The sequence below is a fragment of the Bos grunniens genome, chromosome 3, assembly GCF_055505025.1.
Source record: "Bos grunniens cultivar Pamir isolate PY7600 chromosome 3, Bosgru_T2T1.0, whole genome shotgun sequence".
NCBI lineage: Eukaryota > Metazoa > Chordata > Mammalia > Artiodactyla > Bovidae > Bos > Bos grunniens.
Window position 1 is genome coordinate 120,663,660 of NC_141167.1, and position 14,405 is coordinate 120,678,064.

Here is a 14,405-nt window from a genome sequence, read left to right on the forward strand (position 1 = left end):
CAAGTAGAAGCTGTATAGTCCAATACATTCTACCTTAAAAATTCATTTGTTTCATTTTCTGTTCCATAATATATTCTTGATTGTTTTAATACAAAGTATTATGAATTATTATTGAATAGAATCGATGATCTTAGAAGATACACCATGTTTGTCCCATGTCTTCATGTCTTCTCTGGCACAACCACCTCCTGCTCCAGTGCAGGGTCTAGTCTGAGAACCACAGGGACATTTATCCTCACAGCAGCCTCGTGAAAAAGATAGTATTTTACAGATGAGGAAAGGAAGGTTCAAAGAGGGAAAGTCTCACAGGTACTACATGCCAGTGTTAAATTTCTCCCCCAAACTCCCTCTCTTACAGATTTTGTGGTTCTATAAAACAGAAAAACTAGCAATATAAATAGAGTGCTGATCTAAAAGGTAAGAGAGCTTTTTGGTTCTGTTCCTAACAAAGTTGTTGACTTGCAGGGAAATCTTTTGAATATCCCTTAGAGAAATCTTATATTTCATTTCCTCATATGCATATTGTTTCATTTCACCCTTAATGTTAGGGAAAGGTATATACATACTTTTAAGAATCAGACACTTGGCATGCTTGAAGATGAGTTGTGAATAAAAGCAATTATTAATGAAATAATACCATTAAGAACTCTCAAACCTAGTGCACTCTTCTGTGTGCCCACACACACTTGACTTTTAAACACAAAGTCATTGTCACCAATTATTGGTTTCCTTACTATGCTGAAAATAAACTGTTTTAGTCTGCTGCTTGATTCAGGCCCTCTGTGTCTACCAGTTCCCTAAATGTATAATTTGTACCTAGGTATTATAGTGGCCAGGTGCTCAAGTTTTAATGTCAGCAAAATCTGGTTTTAAATCCTGACTCCAAATTATTCGTGTAACATTAGGTAAAATACTTCAGCTCTAAAGCTGTCCCTCAGTTTCCTTATTTTTAAAAAGGAATAGTAATGCCTATCTCATGGGTTTTTAGAAATCTCTCAAACTGTCTAATGATTACATTAAAATGTTGTCATAAGGTAATGCCTAAAAAATTTGGGATTGATGTTTTACCTTGTAAATTCATTTTAAATTGAATAAATATATTTTTTGTAAGTATTTTAAGTTTATAGATGCATATCCATTAAGTGAAATTTACTGGAAAACACTAAGTAATTCCACAATTTAATGACACATTTTTTGATGATAGATATTGTAAATAACAAATTGTCATACACTTTAGATTGATTTTGATGGAGGAAGGATATTTTGTGATAGGTGGCATTCATTAATCTATTTGATTAATTTGATAGTATAAAAGAAATTGTAGCTAATGAGTTTTCATACTCATGAAGATAATTTTATAGATGCTGCATTGCTTCCATATATTTGTTGGTTCCTTGTTTTAAAGTAGGACTTTCCCCTGACAGTGTATGTTAATATTTGGAAAATTCTCTATCAGCAGGCTAGCACCATCTTGACAGCCCTGTGTTCTGCTTCTACCTTGCTAATTGTTTCCTTGGGATTATTTGGATTGTGTCGAAAGCTTTTTGCAAATCCTCTTATTACTGAAGTCATTGTTGCCAGCAGGAATAAGATTAAAGGTGCTTAAGTCTGTAGAGTTGTTTCTAATTTGTACGTGTCATTTCAGTGGCATTTTAACAGAACACTGTCTCCTGTCCCTCCCCTCTCCCTCAGTACTATCTTAAGTTAGGTCCAAGAAGCCAGACCATTGGAAGAAATCTCATTTTATCCTCCTAATTATTATGCTGGCACTCAGGAGATAATTTTTCCCTTCATGCACTGCCAATTAATATGCAAATAGACTGATAAATATTTATGCAATGATTTAAATTATGCAGGGGGTGCTTTCAGTGTATTCTGTAAATGAATTGTTCGTGGACTTCAAAGTGCTGGCTGCTGTGCTAACGAGGAGAGATTTGCATAAGGCCCTAATCACGCGCATACTGATTAAGCTTCATTATGGAAACTGCCAGCTGCAATCTTTGTTTCTATTTTATTACAAAAAGGGGAACTTTTCATGCTTCAGTTGCCTTGACAATGTCAGTCCTAGCTGGTAAGAGAGACTAAAACTACTCTGAGCAACTGAAGTTTCCTTATTCAGTTGAAGATTGCTATGGTGTAACTGAAGTTGTATTTTGCTTCTCCCCCTAATCCACTTTCCACCTCCCACCCTTGTTCTCTAAAGAATATAGTGTAGATTTAGAAATAGTAGTACCTTCTTTCTCCCACACCAAACCGCTACCTGTTTCTTCCTTGCTTTGGACTGTCTGAACTTCTAGAAGATTTCACAGCAATGCTGGACTGCAGTGACTATGTCCTAGGTGGGTACCAGCACAGTTCTTTCTTATAAGCTTTAATATGGAAATAGTGTGTGTAGGGTTGACTATGCATCAATACTTAATCGCATATGCAACCAACTTGTGGGAGGGGGGAGAAGTGGACTGAGCTGGGAAGGAGGAGAGCATTTGCAAAGCATAAGCCTGCTTGAATTTACAGTAAGTTCCTCCCTACCACTAGCTCTTCTGGTTCAGAGGAGATTTTCAGTAAATAGTGTGGATTTAGAGTTCTACTTGAATGGAGGACATTTTTGCTTTTTGGAAATTTCTGTTGAGAGCATTTCATATTGTTCTAAAACAACAGTCTAAATCTGAAACAAGATATAAAGTGTACCTCCATAATATGTACATATTAGTAAAAATGTTTTGCATACTGAATATGAATATTTTATCTAAAAACCAAAACCGCCTGGTGAAAAATAAGATGGAGCCGTAGTACATAGTTGTTCCCATAAATCCTAATGCAGAAGGTAGTGGGAATGGTTAACTGCAGTAGGACTGCTGATCAATTTCCAGATTTTAGAAACTGTTAACTGTTTTCAAATTTTGATTAATACTAGCCTTTTTTATTTTTAAAAATCAACTCTGTTCTTCAGGAAACAATTTTTAAGTGCTGGAAAGTGTGTTTGTAGTTTTTTCCTAAAGAACAATAAGATTTGGGGAGAGAAATGTGTGGCTTGAATATATAAACTGTCTTTGATTAAGGTTTAAAATAGACTGAAGCACTTTGGTTTTTAGATGTACTGTGACTATAGTGACCGTATTTTGGGGCTGAGTTTTTTCTGTTTATATGAAGAACTGTTGAAACCTCTTTGGGTTACTCTGGTCACATCTCCAAGTGATGTTATGAACCCTGGATTATTTTTTTTTCCTGTATGTAATTTTTCCCACTTGAAAAATGGAGGCTGTCCCTAACACCATTGCAGTTGCTCTTAATAAAATAAGAGATCTGAAGATGTTTGAATTTTTAGGCAGAAGGCATGGTCTAAACCCAAGATAGTAGTAATACTTACACAGCATTGATAGAACCACTATGAAAAAGGGTGAGTGACTAAAATAACAGACTGATGTCAAGAACTGAGTCCAAGAGCAACCAGTAGATTGTGTTTTGGACTCACAGAGTCAGTTTAGTGTGCCTAGAGAGAAAAAAAAGCTTCAAACATAAATCAGACTTCCTTGTATTTACTCTTTTACGTCTACTAAGTTGGGAACTCAAGAAAGGACAGTGCCTTTTTGAATATTTTTGGCATTATATTTTAGAATTAGAAATTCTGTTATTTTCAGTTCACAGTTAATATCATTTAAACATTTTTCCACTTCATTCCAGTGTACAACATTCATAGTTGTATAGTTAGTCAGAATTTGGTTTTATTTATTTTTGTGTACGTGTATTAAACTCTTGAGAGTTTAATAGAAAATGCATAGAAGATTCACATAGAATATCTGTGAGATAATTTTTAATTTATACATGTGGAAACCAAGATATGAATTATACAAGACCATGACTTGTTAAGAACTGTGCCTACAGCTTTGTTTTTATGGTTTGTGGGAAAAAATTGTTACCCTTCTGATGAATGTAAGCTAGTTCATTTTTTCCCATTTTGTTTTAAAATATATTATAAAGGAAGCATTGAGCAGCATGTATGCTTTATTAGTATATTCTATTAGATTTATTGTGACTTTTGTTGACGTTCATAAGATTTTGGTTAAGTCATTCAGAAAGCTGATATTTACTAAGTTGTACACCTGTTGCTTTCAAAACTTGGTATGCTTTCAGATGATATTTACATTTTTCTGGATGGGTCTGGGAAGGAAGTTATAGAACTGCCTTCATTTATGACTGCAGACTTAACAAATTTGAACTCTGAACATGTGAAGAACAAAACAAAGATATGTTAGAACTGCTTAAGCCCTAAGGCAAGCATTGGTTTCAAAAACTGTTTTAGAAAAGCCATTGCACAGCTTCCAGATTGGAAATGAAATTTATGGGAGGATTCTTGATTCTTACCAGTTATGCCTGTGGATAAAATAACTAAGGGCAACGTGATTGGGACTACTAACGATTATTTTGATTTTCTAGTTAAACATTTAAACAGATGACAAAATGGGCTCTTGAGTCAAAGATCTGAATAAATACAGTTTAAGTATTATTCTCTACTAGTGATGATAGTTAAATGGTTCTTAACCTGATGGGCAGAAAAGTTAGAACTTGCTTGATAGTAAACTTATTTGATTATAAATATGCTAAGTTTCAGCTCACAAGAGAAATAGAATAAGATATATAAAAGTATAATTTAGAGGTAGGAATAAAGTGCACTTGTTCTTGTTTTCCCTCTTGCATATCTTCTAAGATAATTAATATTGCTTGATAAAAACTTATTACTGTGAAAGTGTCCATTTAGGATATCAAAGCAGTATCATTTTTAAGTGAGTATGACTGTGACTTAATTTTGTAATTAGCTGTAGCTGTTATGCCTTGTAGTCCGCTTCTTGTATAATTGTGTGAATTTGGTATATTTTCACTTTGATGCATGTTTAGTTTGTTTTGGGGGGCATGGAGAGTAAATATGGAGTTATTTTTCTTAGACATGTTTTCTTTTTATTCTGTTGAGTTATTGTCCAGTCTGTTATCAAGATTACCAGTAGCTTATTTAGGTTATAATTAATGAATATCTTTACTTATGAAAAAAGAAACTATTTGGGAATAACATATTTTACTTTGTGAGGTATACTTCTCCCCCTCCCACCCCAATTTTGTTTCTGTAATATACTTTATGCTTCATATTATAAATCATTTTCCTCTTTTTCATATTATACTCTCATAATTTTTCAGGTTAGATTTCTGTTATCTCTGTTGGAAGAATCTTATATTTCTTTAAAAGATGATTTATTTGTGGATCATTTCAGAGTTAAGGAAATCTTAAATTTCTTTCAGATGAAATTTTATTACAGTTTGCAATGTTTTAGTTTTGACACCATCTCTCCTTGAACTTTATGGCTGTAACGTTAGTCAGTATTCTTAACCTTTTCGTTTGCCACAATTTTTGCCTATCTAACCACATCCCCAAGTTTTAAAAAATCTCCTCTAATTTATTTCAGACTCAAGAATGAACAATCCATCAGAAACCGGTAAACCATCTATGGAGAGTGGAGATAGCAACACAGGTAAGAGATGGTTCTCAGATCCAGCCTTTTACTTAAATGTAATAGGGCTAAAAGCGGTGAATAAAAACCAATGTGAGTATTGAGTTGTCAAATATAAGTTAGTATTTGCAGGAACTGGGACTGTATTTACTTAAGATTATGTAACTTCTGCAGATTGTTTAATCTTTTTCAGAGAAACTGTAGAGTAGTTGAGAGAATAATCCTGTGGGTCAGTTAGTTCTGAGTATGAATTATTAGTAGCTTACTAGCTTTGTGACTTTAGGCAGTTTCCCAATCTTTTTGAGACTTAATTTGTTCACCTATAAAATGGGGATAATAAATTTCACAGGTCATTGTGAGTACTACAGGAAATGTATTAAACATTTTGGCAGCTATACAGTAACCTTTCAGTAAAAAGTTGTTCCTGTCATGGGTATTAATCAAGATAGGAAATCTTATCCACATTTAGTATAAATTGTATTGAAATAATATTAATATAAGTAGATAAAAACATATCTGTTCTTAATATATCCTTTTAATTGATAATTTTTTAGAAAAAAATTTATACTTGATTAAACCCTTTATCCGGAGATAATTAATATCATAAAAATGAGGAAACTGAGACCCCCCCCCTTGGGAGGAGGTGAGACTGTAAAGGATAGATTGTCTCCACAGCCCATACTCTTGACTCCTGATATCTGACTGTGTATCTTTATCTGCCAGAGATGGTACAGGGACTTCCCCAGTTTCTAGTAAAGGCATAAATTATAAATATACAACCATTTAAGAAGGGATACCCAGAAAGTAATAGTTTCACTAGGTTTTTTACTTGCACAGAGGGTTGCCTCTTTGACTTGTCATTTTTAAAATGCCTATTTTTTTTAAAAAAGCCTAACTATGGGAGATAGTAGGACTTCCCAGTTGGCATTAGTGGTTAAGAAGTGACGTGAAGTCACTCAGTCACATCCAACTCTTTACAACCCCATGGACTGTAGCCTGCCAGGCTTCTTCATCCATTGGATTTTCCAGGCAAGAGTACTGGAGTGGGTTGCCATTTCCTTCTCCAGGGGATCTTCCTGACCCAGGGATTGAACTGGGGCTCCCGCATTGCAGGCAGACTCCTTAATGTCTGAGCCACCAGGGAAGCCCACTGCCTGCCAGTGTAGGAGACTCAGGTTCAATTCCTGGATCAGGAAGATCCCCCGGAGGAGGGCATGACAACCCACTCCAGCATTTTGCCCTGGAGAATCCCGTGGACAGAGAAGCCTGGTGGGCTATGGTCCAGAGGCTCACAGAGTCAGACACGACTGAAGCAACTTAGCACACACCCACACATAGGACACAGTAAAAATGAGAGTCCCTCTTGGAAACTGTCTTTGTTTTCCACCCCTCCTAGCTACAGCAGCTTTTAATTTGAAGTAGATGAGTTGAACCAGTATAGGAGCTTCCTGCCTATATTTCTTTCATTTAAAATTTTTCTATACCAGGAGATACTTGTTAATCTTTTAATCTTTAAAACATACCTGCTTCTTTATATGAAACTGAGCAGTGAAGTAGATGAGTTGAACCAGTATAGGAGCTTCCTGCCTATATTTCTTTCATTTAAAATTTTTCTGTACCTGGAGATACTTGTTAATCTTTTAATCTTTAAAACATACCTGCTTCTTTATATGAAACTGAGCAGTGAGGTTTCCTGTTGTATTTAACATGTTTCTCAAGTTACCCTGAGGCTAACCAGATAGACTGTGGTAAATACATCCCGAGAAGGGAAGGGCAGCATTCTGCTCTGTCTGAAGTGTCAACCAGTTTCCTTTGTATCTCCTGTTTGGGTTCCATCTTGCTTTTTTTTTTTTTTTTTGTAGCTGCAGTCCCTCTGCCAGTATTTGGCCACCTCACTTAGGTGTGGGACTTGTTTGCAGAGAGAAATAAGGCAGTTGATACCATTAAGATGCTAGAAGAGAATGAGCAGGACACCTATGCTGAAAGAACAGATTCAAAGATGAGTCTGTATTTCTTAAAGAAGGGAAACAGACCCAGAATGATTGGATAACACTGCGAATGTTCACTGTATGGGATTCCTTGGGAATCCATCACTGTAATAGAAGTTTCAGTAGCTACCATTTATTGAGTACCACATTTAATAAAACGCTGATGACATGTTTTTAGAAATCTTAAGCACTATATGCATTACCCGGTTTAACTTGAGTTCTTATGAGAGCCCTGCAAGTTAGGTATTATTTCAAGGGGTAGGAAATTGAGGCATAAAGCCAGCCAGGAAATAAAGGCAGGGTCAGGGTTTATACCAGACATATGTTTCATGCCCTGCATATGGTTCCTCCTGTGATTGTAGTAAAATAAAACTGAAAATTTAAGCAACACTTTGTGTATATATTTCAGGTCTAAAACCATTTATAGAGGTATGTAAGATAAATTCTAGCTGAAACATTTCCTGAAACAGTCTCATGAATTTCTTGCCCTGTTTTAAGATGGATGGAGTGCTTGGTAGACTCATTCCTACCATAGAGCTGAGCAGTATGAATTTAGATATTTTACTTTTTAATGACTCTAAAACTGATTTTGTGGGTGGTGCTTTCTTAGACTTTTTTTTATTTCCATCACCAGCAGTAATGGTTGATTTTACAAAATAGGGGAAATTTGTATTCTTTTTTCTCAAGAATTAGTGCTAATGCAATAATAATAGAAGCTGGATCAAACATGAGATGATCTTAACTCTGAAGCTTGATGACTCACACTTTCTGTATGTTGACTGAAGCATATATATTCACTTAAGGATAACCTTGAAAGTCTGTTTTTTCAATGGTGAATGTCTGTCACTGTGTTGTTAGCGTCACCCACTGATGTCAGGTAGTTAGCTCAGGAACATAAAAATACATTTGAGTTCCAGTTTGCGTAGTAAATTACCATGTCTGATACATTGAGTTTAAAATTACAGTTTATTGGTACTTCACTGGTGTCCAGTGGTTAAGACTGCATACTTCCACTGTAGGGGGTGTGGGTTCAATCCCTGGTTGCAGAACTAAGATCCTACATGCTGTGTGGCACAGCCAAAAAACAAAAAATAATAAAATAAAATTATAGTTTATTCCAATAATTACATGCTTATAAATTGATTTTTGTTTAAAAATATAACAATCAAGCCTGGAGATTAATTGTAAAGAATACATGGATTCTTGGATTTTGTTAGTTTGTGAATAACAAGTAAAATTTTCAGTGGAAAAGAACTCAGCATTATAATAAAACTGAAGTTTCACATTTTCTGGATTCAGAATACTTTTGTATAGATTACTACAATTTTAAACATGTCAGGAAAAAATAGTTTTTGATTTGTGACATTTTAAAAGAATGTATTATAAGAGTATTTAAGATTATGTTGAGACGGTACTTCTTTGCCTTTCTCCAGCCAGAGTGATGTATTTAGGTTGAGCAGCTAAGTCTGACAATGTACTTTTGTCAAATAGCCCTTACATGTTCACAGAAAATCTGTTGTTTAGGTTTATTAATTTATTATTAAGTATGTGCCTATCCTGTATGTATAATAATAATATTATACTTGGTGTTATTAAAAGATGTTAGTACAAATAAATGAGACCGCTTCAGTCTTTGAAGAGTTAGCAATCCATTAGAGATGAGACAGATGTGCAGGTGACAGATTCAGGGTAGATTATGGTAATTCAAGAGGAGGTATAGAAAAGTGCCATGGTGATATTTCATAGGCCAGGTGGAATGAGCCACCAGAGAGAAAGAAGTTAAAGAAAAACAACTGAGAGAACTGAGGTAGGAGAAGGAGGTAGGATCAGAAGTACAGAATAGCGGGTTAACTTTGAAAATAGAAAAAGATACACCCTTTTAATATTGAGGAGAAGAAGGTCAAATCAGACAGTGACGGAATATTGAGGTGGAAGGGAGATGGAAAATGAGGAATAATTTACATTAGATTTCTCCATTTTTCTCATTTTTCATCTGAGAGGATGAAAAAATTTCATTTTCATCTGAGAGGAAGACAGGGATAAGAGTAATAATAATGGCAGCATTTACCATTGGTTGAATTCTTAGTATATGTACATGGCTAGCTGCTTTATTGTATATACTTTATATAATAATTAATAAAAGTAAGTAGTGTTATGCCTATTTTACAGATAAGGGAAATACATTCAGAACTATTTAGTAATTTTTGATTGCAAAGATCTTGAGCCTTTTATTATCTCATACTGCCTCAAAGATTTTGAATGAGATAGATTTGAGGGCACCCCGCTCCAGTACTCTTGCCTGGAAAATCCCATGGATGGAGGAGCCTGGTGGGCTGCAGTCCATGGGGTCGCTAAGAGTCGGACACAACTGAGCGACTTCCCTTTCACTTTTCACTTTCATGCTTTGGAGAAGGAAATGGCAACCCACTCCAGTGTTCTTGCCTGGAGAATCCCAGGGACGGGGGAGCCTGGTGTGCTGCAGTCTATGGGGTCGCACAGAGTCGGACACGACTGAAGCAACTTAGCAGCAGCAGCAGTGAATTTTGACATAGTTACCTTTAAGGGATTGATTAAAAAAATATTAATAAGCTTCTTGAGGTCAAATTAAAGAGAGTAGATGTATGGCTTAATCTAGCCAACAGGAGTATATGACCTTCCATAGCCTAGCTCAAGAAGTCCAAGATCAGAAGTGAAGAAAATGTAAGATTGTATTTTTCCAAATAATATCATTTCAATAAAGTACCCATCTGGATAAGAGGGAGTAGTAATGATATTTCCTATAACACAGCTTTCTGTACCAGGATGCTGGAAAGGATGCTTCCCCTAGGGGAAACAGTAACTACTTCTTTCTCCAAGCCTTTGGTAACCTCCAATCTGTTTTCTGTCTCTGAATTTGCCTATTCTAGATACTTTACTTAAGTGGAATTATGCAATATGTTCTTTTGTGTCTGATTTATTTCACTTAGTATATTTTCAAGTTCCTCTGTGTTGTACAGTATATAGTTGTATGTTTACATCACATTTTGTTTACCCATTCATCTGTTTATGGATGCTTGGGTTGTTTCCATTGTGAATTGTGCACCAGTGTACGTAGTTCTTTGGAATATATAACTAATTGTGAAATTGCTGGGTAAAGCAGCATGATTTTATTATGGCTTTGGAGGTCAGAAGTCCTAAGCTGCATTCCTTCCAGAAGCTCCGAGGAGAGAATTTATTTCCTTCTCTCTTCTAATAGCTTCTATAGGCTACCTGTGTTCCTTGGTTTATGACCTCTTCCTCCATCTTCAGAGCCAGAAGTAAAGTGTCTTTAGGTCCATCTGCCTGTCTTCCTCTCTCTCTCACTGCTGCTCCTCTTAACCACATTTTCTCTGACTCTCCTGCCTTCCTCTGTCTCTTACAAAGACCATTTTGTGGTTACACTGGGTCCACCCAGATAATTAAGCATAACACCCCCATCTAAAGACCCTTGACCTGATCCAGTCTGCAAAATCTTTTTTACCATGTAAGGTAACTATTCACAGCTTCTGGGATTAAAATGTGCCTGCCAGAGTACTTTATCCTAAATTAAATCTGATTAACTATATTTTAGATGACAGTTGGAGACCAGAAGTTGTATAACGTTTTATAAACTTCAGTAAGAAAAACCAAGGCATTTTCTTTAATGTAAAAATTATTAGACAAATGTTAAGCCTTGCTCACTTTTTAATCAGAGAGCAGATTTCTTTCATCAGTATTTCTGGCAAATGTTCATCTACCCTGAGCTTGGACTCATCCTTTGACAGGGAACAGTTTTTAATGCATCCTGTTCTGCTGTTTTATAACTGTGTTGTCTATACTCTTGAATTCTGCCCTTAGCAATAACACAGATTAAAATGATTTTTCTCATTTTTTAAAAATGAAAGCTTTCCTGGAAGTCATTGCCCTAGTCTAAGTTTTCATCGTTTGACATTTATTATAAAGTGATTTATTATAAAGGACTTCCCTCATAGCTCAGTTGGTAAAGAATCTGCCTGCAATGCAGGAGACCCCACTTGGATTCCTGGGTTGGGAAGATCCACTAGAGAAAGGATAGGCTACCCACTCCAGTATTCTGGCCTGGAGAATTCCAGGACTGTATAGTTTTTTTTTTTTTTAATTGATCTATTATAAAGTATTTATTAGTACATATATTATAAAGTATATAGATTTATTATAAAGTATTATAAATATGATAATTTATTATAAAGTAATATAACAGTGGCTGTCATTCTTAAGTATTACTAGTAATGTAATAATGATTGTCATTCATTAAGTATCACGTTCATTAAGTATGTTAAACACTTGTGTAGATTACCTCATTTAATCCTTATAACCACCATATGAGGCATTATTTTTTCTTTCTGTAGATCAGGGACTGAGGCTTAGATGTTTAGTTCCTTGACAAGAAGAGTCACGCATATCAGTAGACAAATATCTGTGAAGTGACAGAGACATCCTCCTGTCTTCTGTACCATGTTCCTTTTGTTTTCTCTCCTGTGTGTAAGACTCTATACTGTACTCAGTAGAATCACTAAAATTGAATAAGATATTAACTTGTTCTCAAGAAATTTCTCTTATAGAGAACATATTTGAAAATGTAATAGAATAATCATAAGTATTACAAGAGTCCATAGAAATTCAGTGTAGGGAGATATCATTTCTAGCTGGGAAGATCAGGGAAGGCTTTGAAGAAAGTGGAACTTCAACTGGACCTGGAAGCTGGGTGGGATCTAAATGTGATGGTAATGGGCAGTGTATGTTCAGTATGGAGAAAGAAAGAAAGCTAAGATGGGAGGAAGAAGTCTGCACTGAAGGTTTCTAATTTCTCTAGCGTTTCCCCATCACATCACGTGCTTTCTAAATCCCTTATCGTTTAGTCTTCCTCGGAATTAGCGTTAGAGTTCTGCAGACTTTAGTGCAGCCACTTCCATTAACATTGGCTTATTTTTATTATTTTTGAAAATTTATTGTTGCCTTTTTGTAACTTTTATAATTAATAAAGAAAAATGACATCAGATTAAATTTTTAAAATATAAGATATTATTTTTCTAATAATATTTAACTGTTTTGAAAGATTAAAAGTTGTTCTATTTTAAAGCAACCAACTCATCTTTTAACCAGACAAAAACTAAGTTTTAGGAGGATTCGGTTTTAACCTGTTGACTGATTGAGTTTGTGGTCGGTTTAACTATCTTCTTTTTACCTGAATTATGTTCACTTGATTTTTTCATTCAGATGATTTTCTCCAGGATAATATCAAGATCTTTTTGGCAGCTGAAAAAGCCAAATAAATTTATTAATTCAAAATTTATTAATCAATACAGTTATGAAATGACATTCCAAAAATACTATCAGAAATTCTTAGCAACAAATGTTTATCTGTTCTGTGGGACTTATTAGTGCCATGGTTGATATTAGAAAGTTATATTCTTAAGAGGTCATGATCAGGCATCATTTTCTTTGAAATGAGGACAAAAGATGTTGAAAGACCAGGGCACCAGTGAATATATCTGCTATTTTTGTAATAATTGAAGAATCTTGATGTCTTGAAACAGTGCTAGTTTGGGAAAACATTTCCAGATGAACTACCAGTAGTTTTAGGAGAAGCCTCAGAAATTCACTGAGGGACAGGCCTCACGTAAAGTTCTCATCAGAACGTAGTGGAGCTCTCGGCTTGCAGGAGGCAAAGACGCACCTTTCTTCAGTCGTCCCCAATGCAGGTTCATCTGACGCCAGCTGACCCCACCATGCCACCTAACTTAGACCCCAGCCAAATCAGAGTTGTGTATCTGAGGTGCACCAGTGGGGAAGTAGGCGCAGCGTATGCCCTGGCTCCCAAGATCGGTCCTCTGGCTCTGTCTCCAAAAAGGATTGGTGGTGACATCACCAAGGCAACCACTGATAGGAAGGGCCTGAGGATTACAGAGAAACCGACCATTCAGAACAGACAGCCCCAGATTGAGGTGATACCTTCTGCTTCTGCCCTGATCATCAAAGCCCTCAAGTACAAAGACAGAAGCAGAAAAACATTAAGCACAGTGGAAATAACACTTTTGATGAGCTTGTCAACATTGCCTGACAGATGTGGCATCAGTCTTTAACAACTAGAGTATTCTCTGGAACCATTAAGGAAATCCTGGAGACCGCCCAGTCTGTGGGCTGCAGCGTTGATTGACGCGACTTTCATGACATCAACCAACAGTCGTGCGGTGAAGTGCCCAGCTAGGTAAGAACTGCAGAGAAAAAAGAAAAAGAAAAGATTATTTGTCAACAAAAAAAATGAAAAAATAGTGGAACAATTACACATTTCAGACTCCGCAGGGCCATTTTCCTTTTGAACTTATGTTTATCGTAGGATTATTACTAGTATTCTTATTGCTATTATTATTGTTGTTTTAAATTTATTACGTATTTTACTGTGTGGACTGCATTATGCACTGGCCAAAGTTCTTTTATAAGCGTCAGAGTGGAAATACCAACACTGGTACTGATTTTTCTCGGTCTTCCTTCATAGGATGTTTTAAATAGTCCTACAGGTCATTGAACTGCCTGGAGCACTTCTAGAGCCTCATGAGCATGGTAGAGGATATATTACTCTGTTCTTGGTGGTCCAGAAGCAAAAAGTCAAACGCTTAATAGGAAAGATGGCTTTCCTCTATCTCGTGTTTGGTTTGACAGATGTCAAAATACATGGCTTCTAAGAGATTCTGATTATTGCATACTGAGAAACTTTCCCTGGCCCTGCCCTTTGGTGCCTGTGGGGAGTTTTTGCTGTCGTTTTGGTATATGGAGCAGAGAACCATGCATGATTAGTGAGCCTATGAGGATACTAAGTGACATTTGAATTAAAATTTCACTTTTGTTAAAAGAGTGAATGAGCAATTGATCTTTTCACCAAGTG

General features: G+C 35.8%; 1 protein-coding gene and 1 pseudogene across 10 annotated transcripts in view; both read left to right on the forward strand.

The window, feature by feature from the left end:
• Positions 1-14,405, forward strand: part of POU2F1 (POU class 2 homeobox 1) — a 204,640-nt gene that overhangs the window by 112,969 nt on the left and 77,266 nt on the right. For 4 of the 9 annotated variants that reach the window (XM_086393908.1, XM_086393912.1, XM_086393907.1 and 1 more), the window contains 2 exons: positions 359-417; positions 5,454-5,519. In XM_086393908.1, coding sequence (XP_086250034.1) covers positions 5,462-5,519 — 58 coding nt within the window. In that variant the 5' untranslated portion in view covers positions 359-417; positions 5,454-5,461. Of the gene's footprint in view, positions 1-358; positions 418-2,113; positions 2,340-5,453; positions 5,520-14,405 lie in introns of those variants that run through there. The other 5 variants (XM_086393904.1, XM_086393905.1, XM_086393909.1 and 2 more) reach the window with 2 other exon arrangements.
• On the forward strand, positions 6,573-13,762 carry LOC147377110 (large ribosomal subunit protein uL11 pseudogene; annotated as a pseudogene). The gene has a single exon (XR_015161348.1). The product of XR_015161348.1 is annotated as a large ribosomal subunit protein uL11 pseudogene (transcript).